The sequence below is a fragment of the Sparus aurata genome, chromosome 9 (assembly GCF_900880675.1).
Source record: "Sparus aurata chromosome 9, fSpaAur1.1, whole genome shotgun sequence".
NCBI classification, from domain to species: Eukaryota; Metazoa; Chordata; class Actinopteri; order Spariformes; family Sparidae; genus Sparus; species Sparus aurata.
The window spans coordinates 23,233,634-23,253,974 of NC_044195.1; the positions used below are offsets into that span (position 1 = coordinate 23,233,634).

The 20,341-nt window shown below is 42.1% G+C and overlaps 1 protein-coding gene across 1 annotated transcript in view; it reads right to left on the reverse strand.

Annotated features, from left to right (window-relative positions):
* map2 (microtubule-associated protein 2) overlaps positions 1 to 20,341 on the reverse strand; it is a 104,064-nt gene that overhangs the window by 15,546 nt on the left and 68,177 nt on the right. Inside the window, exons 6-17 of the mRNA XM_030428755.1 lie at positions 17,591 to 17,680; positions 17,141 to 17,215; positions 14,109 to 14,324; positions 11,475 to 11,771; positions 7,361 to 10,429; positions 7,009 to 7,251; positions 6,002 to 6,139; positions 4,942 to 5,003; positions 3,590 to 3,721; positions 3,311 to 3,449; positions 3,124 to 3,180; positions 2,428 to 2,735 (exon numbers count right to left, since the gene is read on the reverse strand). Coding sequence (XP_030284615.1) covers positions 2,428 to 2,735; positions 3,124 to 3,180; positions 3,311 to 3,449; positions 3,590 to 3,721; positions 4,942 to 5,003; positions 6,002 to 6,139; positions 7,009 to 7,251; positions 7,361 to 10,429; positions 11,475 to 11,771; positions 14,109 to 14,324; positions 17,141 to 17,215; positions 17,591 to 17,680 — 4,826 coding nt within the window. The remainder of the gene's footprint in view (positions 1 to 2,427; positions 2,736 to 3,123; positions 3,181 to 3,310; positions 3,450 to 3,589; positions 3,722 to 4,941; positions 5,004 to 6,001; positions 6,140 to 7,008; positions 7,252 to 7,360; positions 10,430 to 11,474; positions 11,772 to 14,108; positions 14,325 to 17,140; positions 17,216 to 17,590; positions 17,681 to 20,341) is intronic.

Below are 20,341 nucleotides of genomic sequence, written 5' to 3' on the forward strand. Positions count from 1 at the left end.
ACATTCGGCGTCAACCTTTAGTTCACCAAATATAGATGTTGACTATTTATAAGATTCCTAAGGCAAGTTCTGTACTGTCACCCGCTCTACACAGCCTGCAGACACCTCCAATACAAACAAGACTTGCATGTTCGGAACAACACTGCCAGCCTTGATGTAGCGTAGTAACCGATAATGACCCAGCCATGTCTCCTGCTGACGACAGGCAGGCATTTGGAGCACGATCCCTCCCTATTTTGTGGTTGGCTGCACAGAGCAGCACAGAGACCTAGCAAGTCATAAAGATGTCAGCCAAACGCTTAGACTCCTAATCAGGTCATCAGTGGAGGCTTGTAAAAGGTGATAGCTACAGACACACTGCTGTTTTCATCACTGTTCTTCCTGTGGTAGCTCTGACTTTGTGCTTTGCGCTCATGCTGGAACACGATATTTGTCAGACTGTGGGGTAAACACTCCCAAACACCCTGCTAATGCCAATTGTGTGCAGTAGCAGTAACACGATTTGAAATGCAGAAATGTGGCTGCTGGCCGGCCTCAGTTCACAGAGCCGGGAGAAAAAAGTAAAGGGACAAATACTGTTTAACGACACAACACTCAAGAAGTCAAAGGCAGGTCACTTTTGTGTTCATTGAAATTTGGGGCATCAGAATTCGTAAAGTTTACAGTTTAGACTATCCGTCTAATCCATCCATCTGTAGTCATGACTTTCCTGGAAGGCGAAACTGCGTTAAATAGGTGACATCATGGATACTACAACGACTGGCTCAAAGGGCTTTCCCTTTGAGTGAGTGTCCCCCTTGAAACACTCAAGGTGCCAAAAAGTCGACTAGTGGCTAAAAGGGCTAGTGTGAACGGTGATTGACACAGATGGTGACTGACACAGACGCCTGGGCCACAGACACACACTTACGACCCCAAAGTTGGCCACCATTGGCCGACTGTCAGCCTGTGTAAACTAAATAACCCCACTGCCTCTGTATTCTCTCTGCTAACAGAACATGGAAAGGGGTGTTGTAGGTTGACAAGGTTGATGTTTTTTGTCATATTGCTAACAAGGGAGGATGGCATCTTGCCTCAAATCTATCTACATATCTGGATTTTTGTCTTTATTTTATAGAAATCACATTTTAAAACCTCAGTATCAGTAGTATTTATCCAAGGATGACAAGAAAGCCAGAAAGCTTAACCATAATTGGGTGTTTTTAACATCTGAATGATGTTAAAGGAGAATTTAAGCAATTCTTTACCAGTCCATATCAACTTAACAATTACACATGTGTTCTAAAACAATGGTCTACAACTGTATACATTAATTCAATACAACATGGACAGCCATTTTGAGTCCTCTTCCTTGCCATGTGACAAATCTGATTTTTTCTCAGTCCTGTTACACACTCAACTCAATTCAAAGGTACATTTAACCCGTCTCTCGATCATTTTACAAGAGGCAGGAATGACATAATCGTGTGTGAGAGCACGTCAGGAGCGGTTGCCTATAGTTAAATAAAGGGCCACTAATGGGAGTCAACAATTCTAACAGGTGAAATGAAAGTGGTTAAAACTGCCAAGAACGGAGCTGATTAATGTTGACCACAAACTAGTAGTTCACTTAAACATTTAAAGCTTAATTGATTTAAGGTTATGGATAACCTTCATTTTTCAGTCTTTTGCATTTGAATTGTTTGCATTGTAAGTCAGGCAAAATGTGCAAATTCTTTGTTTTAAGTTTTAATGAATGTTAATTTTTTGTATATTAAACGTTCACAAGAATTAAAATGCATCCTTCAAAGAACAAACCATTATATTATTATACTTTTTCACTGGTGAGTCAGCAGGATGACTGAAGGACTAACAGTGGGAAGAGGTAGCTGAGAGACTAAACAAAAAAGGAGTGTAAGGAGGTAGAAGGGAGTGGTACATGTATGTGTAAATATACATATCAAAGCAGAGAAAAAGTTGTTAGACGAAAGCACATTTTAAAAACAGTTCTTACCAGCATGTTTACCATTGGCCTTGTACATCCCAATTACATATATTTCACTTCTGATTTGTTTTTTATATATATATATGTATACACAACGATATGGCAAGGTTGTTGTGTGTCTCCATCTCTTTATATTGCTTCTGAACTCTTTGCTGTAGCTGTATAGCTCAAGGACAGAATCCAGGATATAGTTTTATGGGAAAAAGTATCTTTCTATGCGGACGATATCTGCTTTTATATGGCAAAAGGGGGACTGATTGTTTTTTTTATTTCTGTGTGTGACATGTAGACATAAAATAAATAATCTCTGTTAAACAGAGACATGGGAACAAACACAAACATGAAACCAGGAAAAACAGGAAAAACACAACATTGCAGAGATAAAAACAAATAAGTAGTACAAAGCTACAAGTTTTGGGGGAAATTAAGAGGAAGATCATCACCTGTCCTCCTTTCGGCTGGTACTTGATATTCTCTGTGGAACCAATCTTGGACCTGACATTCTTGAAGTCAGGCAGTGGCTGGTTGATGATGCGCAGCTGTTTGGGCGTTGTTGCGGGTGACTTCGGTGGGGTGCGTACCACGGCCACCTTCCTCTCCTGGGAGATCAAGCTGAGGGAGCGTGGGGTACCAGGGGTCCTTGAGGATGATGAGTAGCTGGGAGGGGTTCCTGGGGTGATGGCTGTGGAGCCAGGGGTGCGGGGGGTTGAGTGGCCACTACGAGCTGAACGGGAGCGCACTGTTTCTGTAACTGATGGGAATGAATATAAAGATGAGGGTTGGACGTGCTTATACTTAATTTCTAGAGAAATATTTCTGACTTTGGTGATTTCTGTGTTTCAAACAGGAAATCAAAATATTAACTACACCATTATACAGAAGAGCCATTTCCTGTACTGATTAAAGGCTAACAAATACAAATAGCCTGTCTTGTGCGATTGAACTGTGATAGGCTTGCAGACCAGTATGAAACAGTGCATATGCATTTAGGCTTTTAACAGTCATATTCCAGACCATAAGAGGTTGTGCAACAAGAACTTTACAGATAAAGAATATTCTATTAAACTGAAACATACAGTAACCCTAGAATCTATTATTTTCCCCAAATGAATGATGACATGAGAATGAATGCCATCTACCTGTCATACTAGGAGTTCGTCCTGTCCTATGCTCTGCCCTCATCTCTGTGCGAAACGCTGCAGGGGGCAAAAGAGGAAAGGTTTTAGAGATAGAGGGCCAACACAGTTGGTGTTGGTTTTGGAGTATCTATTACCACTTTATACCGATTTCTTTGTGAAGTGAGCAGATGAGAGGAGCTAAGCTTACATGTGGGTCTGCGAGGAGCCGTGGAACCCGAACTTGTAATGGAAGTGGAGCTGTCCTCCTGGTCATGGTATCCACGGCGACTCAGAATGGCATGCCGTGGCAGAGAAGACCTCTTGTCTGGGCTCCATGAGCCGCCGTCCTGATAGGACACAAACACCACAGACATGATGGACATCCTTAGGCCAGTGATTGATTTTTACTGAAAGTTGAAACAGGTTTGGGTTGGTAATATATTTACAGAACTCTCCCGGCTACAGTGCTGCTCTATCATTCACCTACCTTGGCTATGAATCTCTGTAATACTGGGGAGCCTTGAGGCTCTACTGAGGATGGCCGATGTCTATCTATTGAGACAGCCACTCTGGATAAGGACGTAGGGATCTTTGTTAGTGGCAAACGCTGAGCACGGCACTGAGATGGTACAATGATGAGGCCCAGTGGGTGAGAAGCATGGTACCATAAAGGACACAGGATGACAAAAAGTGACATTTACATGCATTATTGTTGCTCAAGATCTGACACCGATCACTTATCATTTGTGAGATGAAGACTGAGATATTAGCATCAGATCTTGTGTGTGTTTAGCATTTAATCATCACATCAGCCGTTCATGTGCATTCATTTTGAACATGAAATAAAAAATGTATCAAATCAAAATGCTAAACAAAAAACAATATTGTGAGGAATCTTGTTCAACAAGCACATGCAGACTGTTGTAACGAATGTACAAAAGACTGTAAATCAAAAGTGAAATATGATGTGGGCTCAAAGTGAACAGACTTACTGTATGCTGTAATGACATGACATTCAAGAAATGCAGAAACTGTTTTATTTCAGACGCGATAACTGTCATTACCATGGTGGAGGAGTAAAATGGAGTCACGACCACAGTCGCTGGAGAAATGTCATGGGGTGATTCAACACCCACTCAGTGAAAAAAAAAACTCTCTAAATGGATCCGTCTTCTCTACTTGTGCAAAAAGCTATTAAACAAGGCAACAATAGCCAACGTTTAACAAAAACCAACACACATGATACTTTTTTTTTTTTTTTTTTTTTTAAACGCAAAGAACAACTAACAGTGGTGTTACAAATACAATGCTCTGTTTGTCATACAGTGATTAGGACCTGGATAGCAGCAAGGCAGACAGCATTCAATCAAATAGTATGTAATGTTGTTTAACTGATTTGATAGATGATTAGGTTTCCCTGGAAGTCACAGGAGACACTTTGTAGCAGCTTCTTAATAAGTCTTAATTCATCTTTCTAATTTCTGTGTTTTCTGTCTCCATGTCTGCATGCAAGTCTGAAGACGCACTAGGAAAATTGTGTGTGTGAGGTAAAGGTTTGAGATCTGTTTCTATGTAATTATGCATAAATAACATACTTTAATACAGTTTCAGTGAACTCTTATACTCTTTATGGCAAAGAACCACAAAAAGATGACAGCAGATCTAATATTGGTCAGTTCTGGTTTCAGGAGATGGCGTAATCAGTCCATGCTGCTTTGGTTTCTACCATCAGTGTCAATTTGTTCTGAGTGTTTTTCAAGAAAGCTTTGATATGGTATTTCTCTGAGTGGTTTCAGTGCCAGAGGTCATGCAAGCGCCAAGCCGGTGGAGGATACTCACTGATGCTCTGTCGCGAGACTGTCTGGCCACACTGAGAGGCTGACGACCGTCTGGTAGGGCCTCTGAGAGACAGAAACAGAAAAATTAGAACACACGGACAGTATTCATGCTTTGACCTTCAACGCTCAGAAGGGGTCCAACAGAAATACCAAAATACAATTTTGAATTTGCAAACCTGGCATGGCAAGCTATATGACAAATCGAATGTTCTGTTGGAGTGGGTTGCGGCCCCCTTGGGTGCTCTTTTCTGCAAAGATTTGGCAAGATATCACAGAGAATGGGGGATTTTGCATTATGTAAGGCAACCCTGGAAAATAATCTAATTGGGGCAATGCAGCAGTGTACAGGGCTTTCATCATCAGTGACACAGAATCCAGTACGTCGGGGGAAAATGAAGTGCAAACTGCCTCTGGGAGAGAGCAGCATCGGCATCAAATCGGTCTTTATATTATCAGGTCCATAGAACAAAACCATGGTTACTAGTTGCCTGGCAACCGTATGTTGAAAAAACTAAAGTAGATATGTAAGACTTAACAGACCAGAGAGGTCAGGAGCATTGTATAGGATTTTCACAATTAACAACTTGCCAGCTATTATCACATATTTAGAATAAAATATTAATAGGACAAAACATTAGACTACGAACAGTTCTCCAAGAACATTAAAACACTTGGCTGTAAATGAAGAATGCACTTATAGAGAAACTTAACACCATCTAAACATCTTGTTTTTGCTGACCTTGCTGTAACGACACAGAAATTTAATTGGAAATCAAAAACCTGGTCCAAAAACTAGGTAAAAATGATGCTCTCAGTTTGGTGTTAAGCTGCTCTCAAAAGAATAAAGACAGAGAATGCACAAACACCAAAAACAAAAGAAGCTGAATGAAACGTGTATGGTAGTTAATCTTTATTGAGACAAAAACAAAGACACGTGACAAAAAACACAAAATAAACACTGTAACCAATAACACAAAATGGATTCCGAAAATAAACAGATGTTGACAGTGGAGGTATGATTTGTGGGAACTGGTGTTCTGGTGGCCAAGACAAAGTGTCACCTGTGGTTCTCCTTCTAGGACAGGAGTGGTGCTGGGTGGGGCGGGTCTGGCGAACAGCTGGTTTCACCACGCTCCTCCTGACTGGAGATTGAGACTGAGTATCCATCTTTTTGGTGAGCTCAGTCTTCCTTATCACAGCTAAATCATCAGAAGGAGACAAGGCCATTGAGACACAACAATACGTATATACAGACATGTTAAAATATAAAATGCTGAAGGTTAAAAATTCCCTGTTTTTTGTCATATTTGTTGAGCAGGAAAAAAAAAAAGGCTGACTCAAATCAATGTGTCAAGTAGTTAATAAGACTGCGCATTTTTTGACACAAACAGCTACAGAGATAAGCAATAAATCAGAAGATGCTGTGTTTTTAGTGAAGTTAGAGCAGCAGAGCGCCCCAATTAGGCACTTGAAATGTGTCAACCGGATGGAGACTAAAAGTGTACAATACCATTCTTTCTGTGGCAAGCAGTACTGTTTGTGGGTATAGAATTTGAGATCTAAATCTACAATATATAAAGATCCCATATTATTCACATTTTCACACTCAGACATCTATTGTTGGTGTCTCCTTGAGAATGTTTATATGCGATAAAGTTAAAGAAAATTACACATTTCTACAAATGTATTTCTACTGCTGTAGTGCCACCATTAAACCTCCGTCTGAACGTTCCTGTCTCTGTAAGGCCCCCCTTCCTGAAAACCCCAGTCTGCTCTGATTGGTAGTCTCTTACAGGCCCGAGCAGGCACTGCCCACCATGTTTCTGCATCAGCTCTGCCAGTGTATGAGTGTGCTGGGACCGTACAGCTTTGACATCACAACCTTGTGGAATTCGTGGCAGATTATTAAAGGCCACAGGTTCCAAATAGGGGCTATATGCATTTTTTATTTCTTTTCTTATATAAAAAAAAAAAACTCTCTTTTTAAATTATGTGACCTATAAAAAACAACCATAGATTTCTGTAAGTCAGATATTGTGCATCAAAAGAAAAACAAAATAGTGCAAACCTTTTTTCTTCTTGACTTCCTCTCTAGGGATGTAGACAGGCTCTTTGCGAACAGGTTTGCGCTCTGGTGTGGAGATTCGGCCTTTGGGCCTCCCTCCTTTGGCCTTTGGTTTCACTGGCTTCTCCTGTTTCTCCATCTTCTTCTGTTGTGTCTGCTTTTTCTGGACTACGGTGGACTTTTGGCCTGGGCTGGACGCCCTGGGCAAAGGCTCAATCTGCTCCGTTAACATACTCTTATCATCATCTGCAGTGCGGCAAAAATAGGACATGAACAACATGTGTGTAAAACATTACATGTGTTAATTTGAAGCAGGTGAGGGAAAAGAACAGTATCACAGAACAAAACGTCTCACCTTGTGTGTCGACCCAGGAGCTGTCCAGGATGGAGTCATCCATCGTGGTTTCATCTCTATCGTAGCTTTCTGTTGGCTCTTCAGTTTCTATGGTTTGAGCCTCTTTTTCAGGGGAGGCGGGGGTCTCAGGAACATCACCCACCTCCTCTAGACTGGCAGCCTCCATGTCTGCTTCTTGGGCCAACTCCACAGACTCCTCCTCTTCCTCTCCCTCTTCCTCCTCTTTCTGGGCAGTGGCGCAAAGGGCTACAGCCTCAGGTGGAGCAGAGAAACGAACGCTGTGTCCCGGTTCATCTGCTTCATCGATGGTCTGGACCACAGTGATGAAATCATCTTCGACTGTCACTACTGATTCAATGGCAGCACGAGTCTCTAGGATCTCCTTTGCTGCCCCTGCTTTATCCAACATGTCTTCCTCTTGCTCCTCTTTCTCAACAGGCTTGTCAGCAACCTTTTTGTCCATCTCGGCCACTTTCTCTCTCTCCTCCTTTTCTTTCAATTCCTTCTCTATCTTTTCCTTCTCCTCCTTCTCTTTAAGTTCCTTCTCCATCCTCTCTTTTTCCTCCTTTTCTTTTTGCTCCTTTTCCGTCTGCTCTTTCTCCTCCTTCTCTTTACGTTCTTTCTCCTCTTTTTCTTTTAGTTCCTTCTCTATCCTCTCCTTCTCTTCCTTCTCTTTTAGTTCCTTCTCTATCTTCTCTTTCTCTTCCTTTTCTTTTAGTTCCTTTTCTAGCTTTTCTTTCGCCTCCTTCTCTCTAAGTTCCTTTTCTAGCTTTTCTTTCTCTTCCTTCTCTCTCAACTCCTTCTCTATTCTTTCTTTTTCCTCCCTTGATTTCCTTTCTCTCTCCTCTTGCTCCATTTTTTCCCGCTCTTCTCTTTCCTTCTTCTCTCTCTCTTCTTTCTCTTTCCTCTCTCTCTCCTCTTTCTCTAACTTCTCTTTCATTTCCTGCTCTTTCTGTTCTTTCTCCTTCCTTTCTTTTTCTTCCCTCAGTATTCTCTCTGCCTCCTCTTTCTCTTTCCTTTCTTTCTCCTCTCTTTCTTTCACCTCCTTTTCTTTCCTCTCAGCCTCTTCTTTCTCTTCTTTCAATTTCTTCTCGGCTGCTTCCTTCTCTTGCGCTTCCCTCATCTTTCTTTCTGACTCCTCTTTCTCTTTTTCCTCTTTGTTTATTCCTAACACAGGTGAAGGTGTTCTTTTTGGGGAGCCATACACTTCTCTTTGTTTAAGCTTGGAAGGTGAGAGCACTGGGGAGAGAAGCTTGTCATCGTCAATGTTGCTCTCCACGGACGAAGCAGGTGATGTTTTGACAGGCCTGGCAATTCGGTCCTTGGCCACGCCGGTCAGCTGGTATACATCTTCTGCATCCACTTCCTCATAGGCCTCCTGGTGGACCAGTTTCACCTTCTCTCTGAGCTCCTGCAGTTCTCTCTCCTCCTCCAAACTGAGAGGCCTGCCCTCCATCTCCAATTTGCGGATCTGCCTCTCATAGTCGGCAATCTCAGTTTCTGACGCTGAGCCTTCCCCACTAGCTTGTCGCTGAGTCTCACTATCTGACCTCCCGCCTTCTTCTAGAGTAACAGTGACTGTTGGCGTTACAAATGTCTCACTCGGCTGAACAGTTGGCATCTCAATTACAGTTTTATTCAGCTGATCATCCACAACCTCTTTGCCCTTTTCTTCAACTTCAGAGTCTTTTCTCTCTGCTTGTTTCTGGTCTTTCTCTTCACTGACATCAGTGACTCCTGATGGCTGGATGTTGTCCTCCACAGATGTGTCTCTGACCGCTAATTTCCTGGCCTGCTCAGCCACTTTCTCCTCCAAGACAGAGTGTTTGAAGACCTGTGCAGAAGTGTCTGTGGGGCTGAACACATCTGCAGGGGAAGGCATTGGCCCTGAATATTCACTGAAGACACAATAGCCCATTTCTTCCAGCTGGCTGTCACTCTTTCTGGGACTCTGTTCCCCTGAAACTAGGCTAGCGAGTGGGTCATCCGCGAAGGCAGGAGCATCAGCTTGAATCGACTTTCTTCTGGTAATTTCTGGGTCATTGTTTTCTGATGCAAGTCTGGAACGGGTGCCAGCAAGGTCCAGCATCTCAGGTAAGTCTTGTGCCATCACTGTGCCATTTTTATATGTGCCCTTATTAGGCTGTGGTGATTCTGGTGACGCAGGTTCAGGGCTGGGTTTCGAAACTGGCTCAGTGGTCCTAGGAGGAGATGATGAATCTGAAGTGACGGAAGCTGCAGTCTCCAAGATCAGGGGAGGGAAGGATGGAGGCTTATCCACAGAGGGTGTAGTTACTGGGAGGTAGTCTGCTGACTCATCTAGACTTCCACTAGTGTATGACATGATATCTGTGGCTAGTGGGGAGAAGTTCCTAGGTCTGCTTTGGCCACTTTGATCCAATGCTCCGATAGTGATATTAAGTGAGTAACTCCTCTGTTCTAAGGCAAGTTTACCAGGAGAAAGCCTGCAGTCATTACTCCTGTCAGGGACTGTGAACACTCTAGTGTCTTTTGTTGTTTCTGGTTTATCCTGGGCTTCAGCTAGTGTGCTGTAACTGATCTCCTGAGATCGGGAATCAACTGCACTCTTCTCGTCACCAGCTCTGCTCAGTTCGTAATAACCCTCACCCTTACATGGAGGAGCCTCATCAACCTCCATGGCTGATGTTTCAAAATATGCCGACATGCCAGATCTGTCTCTTGCATCTCTCGTTGAGTCTCCTCCTTGAACTTTGTCTCCCATCGCAGAGAAATCACAGGGAGATCCAATGCTGCTGAACTCCACCACCTCCACTGAAGGCTGTTTCTCTGACACCGTGATCGGCTCACCGTATGTAGGCTGAAGTGTGAGTGATTTGGTGGGGGATTTTTTGGCTTGGTTTTCAACACTCGGCGGTACAAAGGATGGCATATCCATGGTGGGGCTCTCTGGCACAACTCGTTCCCCAGCAAAGAACCCTTGGACCTGGGGCTCAAAAAACTCCTCGGGGCGTTTCTCCGATCCAATGCTGTCTGGGCTCATGGAACCACTTTTCTCGCTGCCCTGCTTGTCTGAGTCCATCTTCAAAGCTGAAAGGACATCTGTAAGTTGGCTGTTTTGATCACCACAGAGAAGTAATGCTTTGGCATGCTGCGAGTGAGATCTTTAATAAGCCAGGGACTGGGAAAGCCTCGGAAACTTACGGCACAATGATACGGCCATCACTGAAGAAATACGGCGGGTTTGAGTTCACCAAGTCACAGATGGATGATAGTATGACATGGTATGTGACGGAACCGGCATGAGGCAACTGTGATGCTGATTTATGGGAAACAAGCAATAATAGATGGGATGGATACACATGCTACTCTTGAGAACATCACATACAAAAAGAATAGCATTTCTGTCATTCTTTGTGAGTACAATGTGAGGAGAATTTGGCAATAAGGCATTAATATCCAATTATGTTTCAATCTTAATATTGTCATTGCATAATTCAGAAAATATAACACAAATATAATGGAGCCTTGAATGTAAATGACAGAGAAATGCCACTAAAAGTGTCGGAACATACGAGAAACCAATGAATTTGAATTTTACTGATAAAATAATGCATTTGAGACCACTACACCACACTTAACATGAGACAGCCAACACAAACCCCTGCAAATTAAGAAACACAATCATGACAAAAATATGAGCGATCCATGTTGTCGGTATGATTCATGGTTACAAAAAAGTGCACAGCACCGATACATCAGCACCAAGCCATGTGCAAACATAATGAGAAACCTGTTAGCTCCTAGCCGGTGAACAGAAGCACTTTCACGTTCAGCAACACTTCACTTCATCATACCAATACGAAATGGCCGGCCCCGAAAACCACAGCACAAAAAAGAAGATACAAGCGCAAAGATAGCAGAATAAAACCAGGTTCTGTTAAAAGAATGTGACTCTTTTCACCAACAAGCCTGTGTTGCCTTGCAGCCACAGCAGAGCGCAGGGAGGATTACTTGCCATTCCACCTGGATTATAATGCTAATGTTATGTGAGTTCCTTTTGACACATCTGGCATTCTTATAGGGTGTACAATGCAGTAACATGCAGGCAGGGAGAGCAGAGGGCAGGACACACCTGTCTCAGGGCTCTCCTCACCCTCTGCTTCCTCCTCCTCTCTTTCCAGAGAGCTCTCTGCAGCAGCACTAGCTGCTTCAGCCGGCTCCAGGTCTAGATCCTGGGCCTCGTCTACGCCCTCTGCCTGCTCTAAGGGCTCAGCTTGGGGGCTGTCCAGCTCGGGCTCTTCCCCGCTCCACTGCTGCTCATCAAGAGCTGCCTCGGACTCTGCTGCCTCTGCACTCTCCTCCTCCTCCTCATCCTCCTCTTCCACCTCCTCCTCCTCGTATTCAGCTGTAAGAGCCTCCATGGTCTCTTCTTCTCAAAAACAGGGTGAGAGGGGGACACATTAAGACTACAGGCAACACAGACTTGGGCTATGTGAGAACACAACTTATGATGGGACACTTTCAGCTCTGCTAAAAGATGACCTAAAGTGTATGTCTGTTCACACATATAGGTACATTACACATACAGTACAGAGTGTTGTGTACGTGGTTTTTAGTTCAGTTTGTTTCTACTTTGAGTGCTAGTATAACCAGTATGCTAGGAAACTATAAGATTTATTGGTTAGATTTTTTGTACATATTTTTCTATTTCAGTGCGGTCTGTATAATTCAGAAACACAATCATTTCCACTTTCTCTTTCACACACCATGCCTGTAACCCAGACTGCCCTAGCATCATTGACGACTGAGTTTGTTTCAGGAAAATGGCAAAATAAATGAAGCAGCAACACTTCAAGGCCCAACCTTGTGCTCTTGTAGAAGCACTTCTACTCAGAGCATGTCTGAAATCTCTGGCTCTTCAGAAAAGGAGACTATGAAGTGTTTCAGTCCAGTACAGTTAAAAGCAGAGTGCCTCAGATTCTTGAAATGGCATGGACTGGATTTTTAACCATGTAACAGTCAATGCGGGGGTGTGAAGCTTTGCTCTTCAGGAGCCATTGCTGTGTATGATTTTATGCTCTTGCTTAGGTTACACAAATTCTATTTGTTGATGTGTATGACATAGCTGTTTCCACTTGATTTATGGAATGTATACAGTTTAAGACTCTCACTTTTTATCTCTTCTTTGTCATTGTTTTAATTGAATAAAAACTTACATTTAAAAAGCTATTTAGAAATTGATTAATACATCCGTGCATCTTAATTCTCATCCACAAGAATTTTAATAATCAAATTCTATACGGGTATGCTCTGGGAGACAGCGTAGGTATAAGCATCTGTGCCCACATAACGTTTCTTTTCTGGGTGCCAGCGTCTTTTTTCCATTGCTGCCAATAACAAGAATGCGTAGCAGTAATACACCCAGCTTCATTTTTCAGGGTAGTCTGCCTTTTATTGCTCGGCCTATCCGACCGCCTCTGGTTGAAAATCTCTCAACTGTTCAGAAAGACACTGGTGGCATCACCGATGCTCTTTTTCATGCAACCAAACATATATCAGCTTGGGCAGGACTTATCACCTGTCACCTGGGAAAACAAGAAGATAATGGAGAAGCTTGTTCTGGCTATGTCTGTCTATCTTGAACTTTATCAGATAGAAACTCAGTATCAGAACAGAGACAGAAAAGTCAATTTGTTGGACACTGCTGGACACTGAATGTTGCTGTTGTGTGTTGTGCTTTTATCACTCTACCCACTGTAAGCTGTGTAGCCAGCCCTCTGTTACCATGGCATTAGCCAATGTCAGTCAAAGCCAACGTAGCATCTTTTTTTCCTCTCCTCTCAAGAGCTTCCAATCACACTGCCACATAAACATTATGTGGACACAGGGCCTAAATGTCCAATGTCGAAGCAGACTAGCCAAAGGCTTTATTTTATGGATAACATAGCAGGCTATGTCAAGTGTTGGAATTTCCTTGATGTAACAATATTGAGGTTCTAGGTTTCCTCCACATATTTGGGTAAACACTTTTTAAAAGAAACAGTATCTTGTGCTTCTGAAGACAAAAAAGTGGAAGGCTGTGTGTTTGTTGAGTGTGTGGGGATGAAAGTCTTCCTTGTTGCCATAGTGAATGTCTGAGAGAAGTTTAGGATGATTGTAGGGGGTTTGACATGGTGAGAGGTCATCCTGAGGAATGAACTCAACTCTGGACGGTGATTGGTATAGAGACACTTGTGCATGAGATCATCGATCATGCAGTATCTCTGAGATAATCATGAAAGCCATTTGGACCTCAACCCATGTCCCAGAAGTCTTGGTGAACATGTGGTACTAATGTCAACTGTACGTTATGTGCGTTATGTCCATTGGGTGAATGACAATTACAACACTGTCCTTTCGTAGAGACATCACTGCTATGTGTTGGACTTTACGGCATGGCAACCACTGGTAGTAATGGCTTTGGGTGAAATAAATGGAAAAAAGAAATATGACTGTTAAACAATAAAGAAATTGCTCAGATTTTGAGCAAACAAACATCACATGGACAGACAAACACACACAAAGACGAAGAGACGAACTGACGGACGAAGAAGGAACTGACGGACGAAGAGACGGAGGAACGGAAGGAGGGAGAGATGGAGGGAGGAGGTCAAATCACAGAGGAGGGAAGGAAATCGGTGTTAAAAAGAGAAAGGAGAGAAAAAGAGTGTGAGAGAGAGAGGAATGGAGGGAGGGAAATGGCAAAGAGGAACCATGCGTGGTTCACCTTCAATCTGTCTAAAGGCCACGGCCTGCCCTGTGGGGCGAGAGCCCGAGTGCGTCCACTCTGGGCTGAACAATGGGTGCTCATAGTACTCCTCGTCGGAGTGGTAGGGGTCGTCCTCGGGCACGGAAACTGAGATGGAGGGGGCGAGGAACTTGCACCTCTCCCGAGAATTTTGGAAGCGGCGGAGAGGCCCCGCCTCCTCCTCATCCCCTACATCTACAAACAAGACAGACACAAGGAGAAGAACTGCAGGGAAATCTGGACACACGGACTGAAAGAGAGAGTGAGGAGGAGGAACAAAATAAAGGAAAAGGAGGAAGAAAAGATGATGGAAAACTCACCAAAGAATGCCCATCTTAAAGGTGATTTAACATTTTATAACTTGTCTTTGGGATTCCGCGATTTTCAAAGAAGAAGAAAGCAAACAAATGTTGCATCATGGTAGCATAGTGTATTTGAGGACAACGAAATAATACTTTTATTTTATTTATCTATTTATTTTTACCTTGGAATTCATAACTATATTACTATAATGCTTGACTGATTGGAGGGCAGCTGTTTTCAGTCATTTCTTTTAAGCAAATAATCAAATGCTCTTTACTATATAAATCTTAAATTGACTTTTTAAGATGGTAATTTTTTGCTGTGAAAAGGGAGATAAAGCTTGAGGAGAAAAAAAAAAAGAGACGACAAATTAACAGAGAGAGTCACCAGAGAGGGGAATGCAGGAAAAGGACAAAGCTTGATCGAGAGCAAGAGAAACGTAACACACAGGACACTGACAAGGAGACATTGACAAGCAACTCAAAGATGACAAAGCTCTGGGGGCCAGCCATACTCTGAGACAAACAAAACTGATATCCTGCATTTGAGGAAGGTATTGATACTAAAGAAGACATACAATGCAAAAAAGTACTTTAAAGTGTCTTTCTTACACCAGTTATAATACTAATAAAGCAGTAATTGTAGCAGAGTGTGATTTTGCCATTGCCTATACACAAACTAACCTTTATACCACCTATTAACAAAACCTCTGGACCAAGTGAAACCCACCAACTAATCATCATTTTGGAGCAAAAAAATATATTTTCACCATCTCTAAACCACTCTACATGGTCAAGAACACAAAACACTGTCACCTTCTGCAGGAACTCCTGCGATCTCAAATCACTTCTTAACAAAACTGACCATCTGTGTTTGGTGCATGGCTGGCCCACCTACACACTCTCCTCATTACAGTCCAGCCACTTCAGACCGAGCAGACATGTAAACAAAGGACAAGCATGAAGCACACTGATGTCGTTACACTGTCAACCGTTTTTGCAGGCAGCTGCACAGAAATCCCTACATTGCTTGAAGCAAATTCAAATCAAAAGCAATCAAAGTCAAACATAAAAAACCGAACTGGGTCAAAGTGCTAAGAGGACAAAACCAGAAAATTACCACAATGATTACAACAAAATGTACTGGAAATAACCCCAACATTTTTAGTAATGATATTCAGCTATTTTCCCACAAGCAGTTAATAAAAACATTTTCTAACTGGTTTCTGTTTAACTGCTGATCACGTAATATTAATTTTGATCAGTTTCTGTCTGACTTCCCCTCAGCAGGCCACTAAATTACAGTGAGTTGTTGCAGCTGTTTTTCCAACAATGTTCTGACTAACATCTGATGATCATGACAGCTTAAGGAGCACTACGTCTTTTTCTAAGACCTATATTGTTGAACTAAAGGACTTGTAGATGGGCAACGTGCTGTTTTTGTTCCCAAATCCAATAACACCTCAAAATATAAGCTTGTTTTGCTCAGATTTTTTACAAATACAACTTAAAGATTTGGCTTTTAAGTACATACTGAACTCATGTTAGCGTGTGCAAACTGCTAGTCCTTGTATCAAGAGCACTCTCTCTGTTTTTAAGTCGGTAAAAAAACGTACATAGTGTACTTTAACTAGACAAAAACTTATTTGAAAATAAATAGCATGATGTTAAGCAGCAAACCAGTTCATTATCAGCTGTTTAATGCCTTATTATTTCAAAAAAATTTCATATATATTGCTTGTTAATTACAACATTCTTGCCATAAAATTTGCTGAGCTGTGCTGTGTTGTGTATGTTAACTCTGTCTTATTGATTTTTTCAGTCAATCATGAGCATCGTATTTCATTCTCATTATGTCAGACGGCTAGCTAACACTTAGCTATATCAGTTTCTGTTGTTTGAGCCTGGAGGTCAGCTATCTAACTTATCAATGAATTTGCAGTAGGTTCATCAAATTGGCAAATTTCTGTTTTCAACTTAACTTTTTTTGTAACCTGGCGTCAGACAAAATGCTGACTTTAGCTTGAAGGCAGCCATGTCCTCTTGTGATGCTGATAGAGCTAAACCTTTGATCTGTAGCCACAGGCAAACACATACAAAAAAGACTGACAGTGGACAATGACAAGAAAACACAACACCATGATCAGACGTGCAAAACTAAAGACATAATCCAACAAAAGAGACAAACAACAAGAAGTTGGAGGGTTACCTAAATTGGCTGTCATATTAGTGTGTGGGAGGACAGCGATGTGTGGACGTTAGAAAGGGAAATGGAAGAAGAGGATGATAAAAAAGAGCACACTTGTTTGTAACAAGGTGGTCATGCAGATGAGCATTTTTTCTTTTAGAGATAAATGGTTGATGATGATGAAGATACAGATTGTATCTGTTCCAGGTGTACATGAGGAGGAGGAAGCAGGCTTTTAGAAGAAATGGATGTCTGAAAAATGGAGAACGTGTTCCTGCTTTTAGCAACTCTGGTGTGTACAGGTTTCTTGAATGGGCACCACTCTGTGGTTTGTCCCTGTAGGTGTTGTATGTCCTGAGAGGGGGGATTAAAGAGTACACCCAGAGCAAACCCACATCAGTACCCCGATGTGGTGGCGATCACAAAACTCCAGAAGATTCAGTCATGGAAAAGAAGGAAAGCACACTCTCCTCCATCAGAGACAAAAAACTCTTTCAAGCACACTTATATTCTTGGCCTACCTCGTTCCAGAGGACCAAAGTGCTCCGCAGCAGGCGAGGGGGGAGGAGAGGGAGGCAAATTTGTGGTGTCTTCAACTGCAAAAGGAGAAAGCATTACAAGTCATATAAATAACACATTGTAAAAAGATTTTGAGCCTCTGCAGCAATTCAAGGTATAGTCATGTAGGTAATGGCAGGACCAATACTGATAAGTAACTCTAACCCTAACAGTATTAAAAATTTCTCATAACATTTAGCTGAAGATGAATGAGGATAATTCTGCAACCCTACCATGTGAGCCATCAACTTGTTGATTAAACTGCATATAAAACCTAAAGGCATGTTTTTGTTGTACTTCCAGAATGTACCATCTCAAATGCAAAGCTAGGACAAGTCCCAGCCTCCAGCTAGGGAGAAAGAGTGTATAAGAGTGTGTGTGTGTGTGTGTGTGTGTGTGTGTGCATGGTTCACCTGATGGCAGCCTTTGAGTCTCCTGTTCTCCCTTCAGCACAGCAACTGCCTCTGCTGTCACCTCCTGTACGATCCGCGCCGACACTTGCTCTGAACACACAAACATACGCAAAGTCAACTTTAAGATTATTAAACATTTTCTTTAAAGAATAGGCCAAAGTTGGAAAGTTTCAAGGACTTAATTTAAGTCTCAAAACTGTCTTGAAGAAAAGGTGCAGCAGATCCCCGGCTGCTCCAGTGCATCAGGGCACTGTGGTCGTAATGGGCAGCTTCCAGGTTTCAATCTGTGAAATCACTGTGTGAGAATGTGAAGCTGTGGGACAGAATTTAGTACAGTCATCACTTTTGGAATTTATCGATGAAATTTCATCTTTCATCCATTTTGTATGAATGTATTTTAGAATCATGTCATCAAAACCTGAGATGGAGGCCAGTACGAGGGAGCTGAAATTGTTTCCATAACTGCGGGGATGCTAAGGTTGCTGGAAGAGGCTGAGTGTCACCATGGAAACTCAGCATCCCTAAACAAGTGAAGACTAAAAATGACACCTGGACTAAATAAAAGTGTAGAGTATGTGATAAAAAAAAACATCGACATTTTCCTTTTGATCTGTAAAGAGATGGACTCAATGCTTCTGAGAATGCTGGATTTATTGACTGAACAATCATGCACATAATACATGGAAGCGCAAAATTACACACACAGTGTACACATTACAGTATCTCCTAATTAGGTGAAAAGATCTCAGTATATTGACAAACGTTAAGGTAACATAGTTATCCATCTTAGCTAACCTAACCTACTGGAAGAGACTCGTGGTAATTATTTTCTTTCATTGCCTTGTCAGGGCTCCGTGGAACGGCTGTGTTGCACTGGAAGCTGGTCGTTAGTTCGTGTTAGTGGACTGCATGTCTAAACAAACATTAGCCACTGTTAGCGGAGGGAGGCACTGAAATGAGGCACTCGAGAACATGCCTAAAGTCGCATCCTTTGGACTGTCGCAGAACATCCAACCTGAGTCCTTCAAAAAGAAATCCACTGTCCAGCAGCGATGGGGAAAGATCTCATTTTTCAGGCTCAATCTGATAACTACTCAGAGCTAACAGTAGGTAGCTTTTTCCTTTGATTTCCCCCAAAATTGGAAACCAAGCAGGGTCATCGGCTAAGCAGGGACAAAGATAAAATTGTGTCTGTATGTACGAATTATTTTAAATTAGGCCTGTCAAACGATACATTTTTTTAATCGCGATTAATAGCATTTTTTTTGGGCACATTTTTTTCTCTTATAAATGTACCTTAATGTATTTTTTTCATGTTCTTAATACTTTAAGCAACATAAGAAAGGGAAAATATGCTTGCTTTATGAAAATGTTTATTCAACACTTCAAATCATGCAGGAAAATAAAAGGTTAAAAAAATATAACCTCACCCTAAATGGGATCAAAACATGGTGATGTCAGCTTTTGGTGGGGGGGCGGTGGGCTCTCTGCATCTGCCATGTGTTTGGCTTGCAAATGATATTTGAGACTCGACATACTTCAACGGTAACTCATTTCATGTCGACAGTACGTGCAGATAACTTTTGTCCTATCAACCGAACCATCTGGCATAGTGTTTTGAAAGTGAATTTGCTGTTCATAAGTCCTTTCTCCATTTCCTTTCGCTTTCGCTTTTTAGTCCACCGTGTTTTTCCCTAACGCCAACCCCGCTTCTTCTTCTTTTGATTCCCTTTCTTATTCTTCTGCCACCCTCTGGATCAAGACTACAGGTGCCATCAACGGCCGTAAATCAATCACGTTAATCACGCATTAAAAAAATTAAAGACGTTAAGAGGATGTTGCGTTAACGTGTTATTAACGCGTTAACTTTGACAGCCCTATTTTAAATATTGCCTCACATGCACGGTGGGACTGTAGAGTCCTAATCAAACCACCCTACTTTTGCATAGAATCAGTGGCTATGTGGGATCGGGTGGCAGTGTGATGCTTTTCTGCTGTTGTTTCAGGACCTTCTTTCTATCCAGCATCGCCCACATGTCAGCACAAACAAGCTGGCTGCCATACACACATGCAATTATACACATACACACTTCTTCCGGGAACACTTAACACAACCCACTCATTCACCAAAAGCAGCCATTTCCAATTTTCAACAGCAAAGTGCAATAAATGTGGAGCACCCATTCACTGCTTGAAGGCAAAACCCCTTTCTTTCATCCTGTAAAATAGAGCGGCTTAAGGGGCCACTGCCAAACGCAAGAAATGGTTGTGACCTCAGACAAACCTGGGTTCAAATAACCCTGCAGACGTGTGTGTACAGTTCAGTTCAACATGACCAAAATGAATGCCTTGTCTGCCATTAGTGGGTAGAACAAATGGCTTCAAGATCTTTTGTGGTTCAGATGGTCTTCAACCCTGAAAAGTACTTGTTTTGTTGTTTTAAAACTGATGCATCACTGGTGGATTCATGTTAGGATGTTGATAATATGTCTCACACATTTCTTAAAGCAAGAAGTAAACAGATAAGGAGATTTCTAAAATAAGCACACAAAAGCGGAAAAAAAAGCTAAAGAATGAAGTTGAAATACATCACATCACTTGTGGCACCCACTCTGGACACTTGTGCTAGCCCTAACCCAGCTAACTTCAGGGTTTAACTTGAATAGGTTTCAAATGATTAAATCATGAGGCTCTTCTAGACTTGCTTATTGTTGTCAGACCATATGGATCAAATAATGATAATGAAAAATA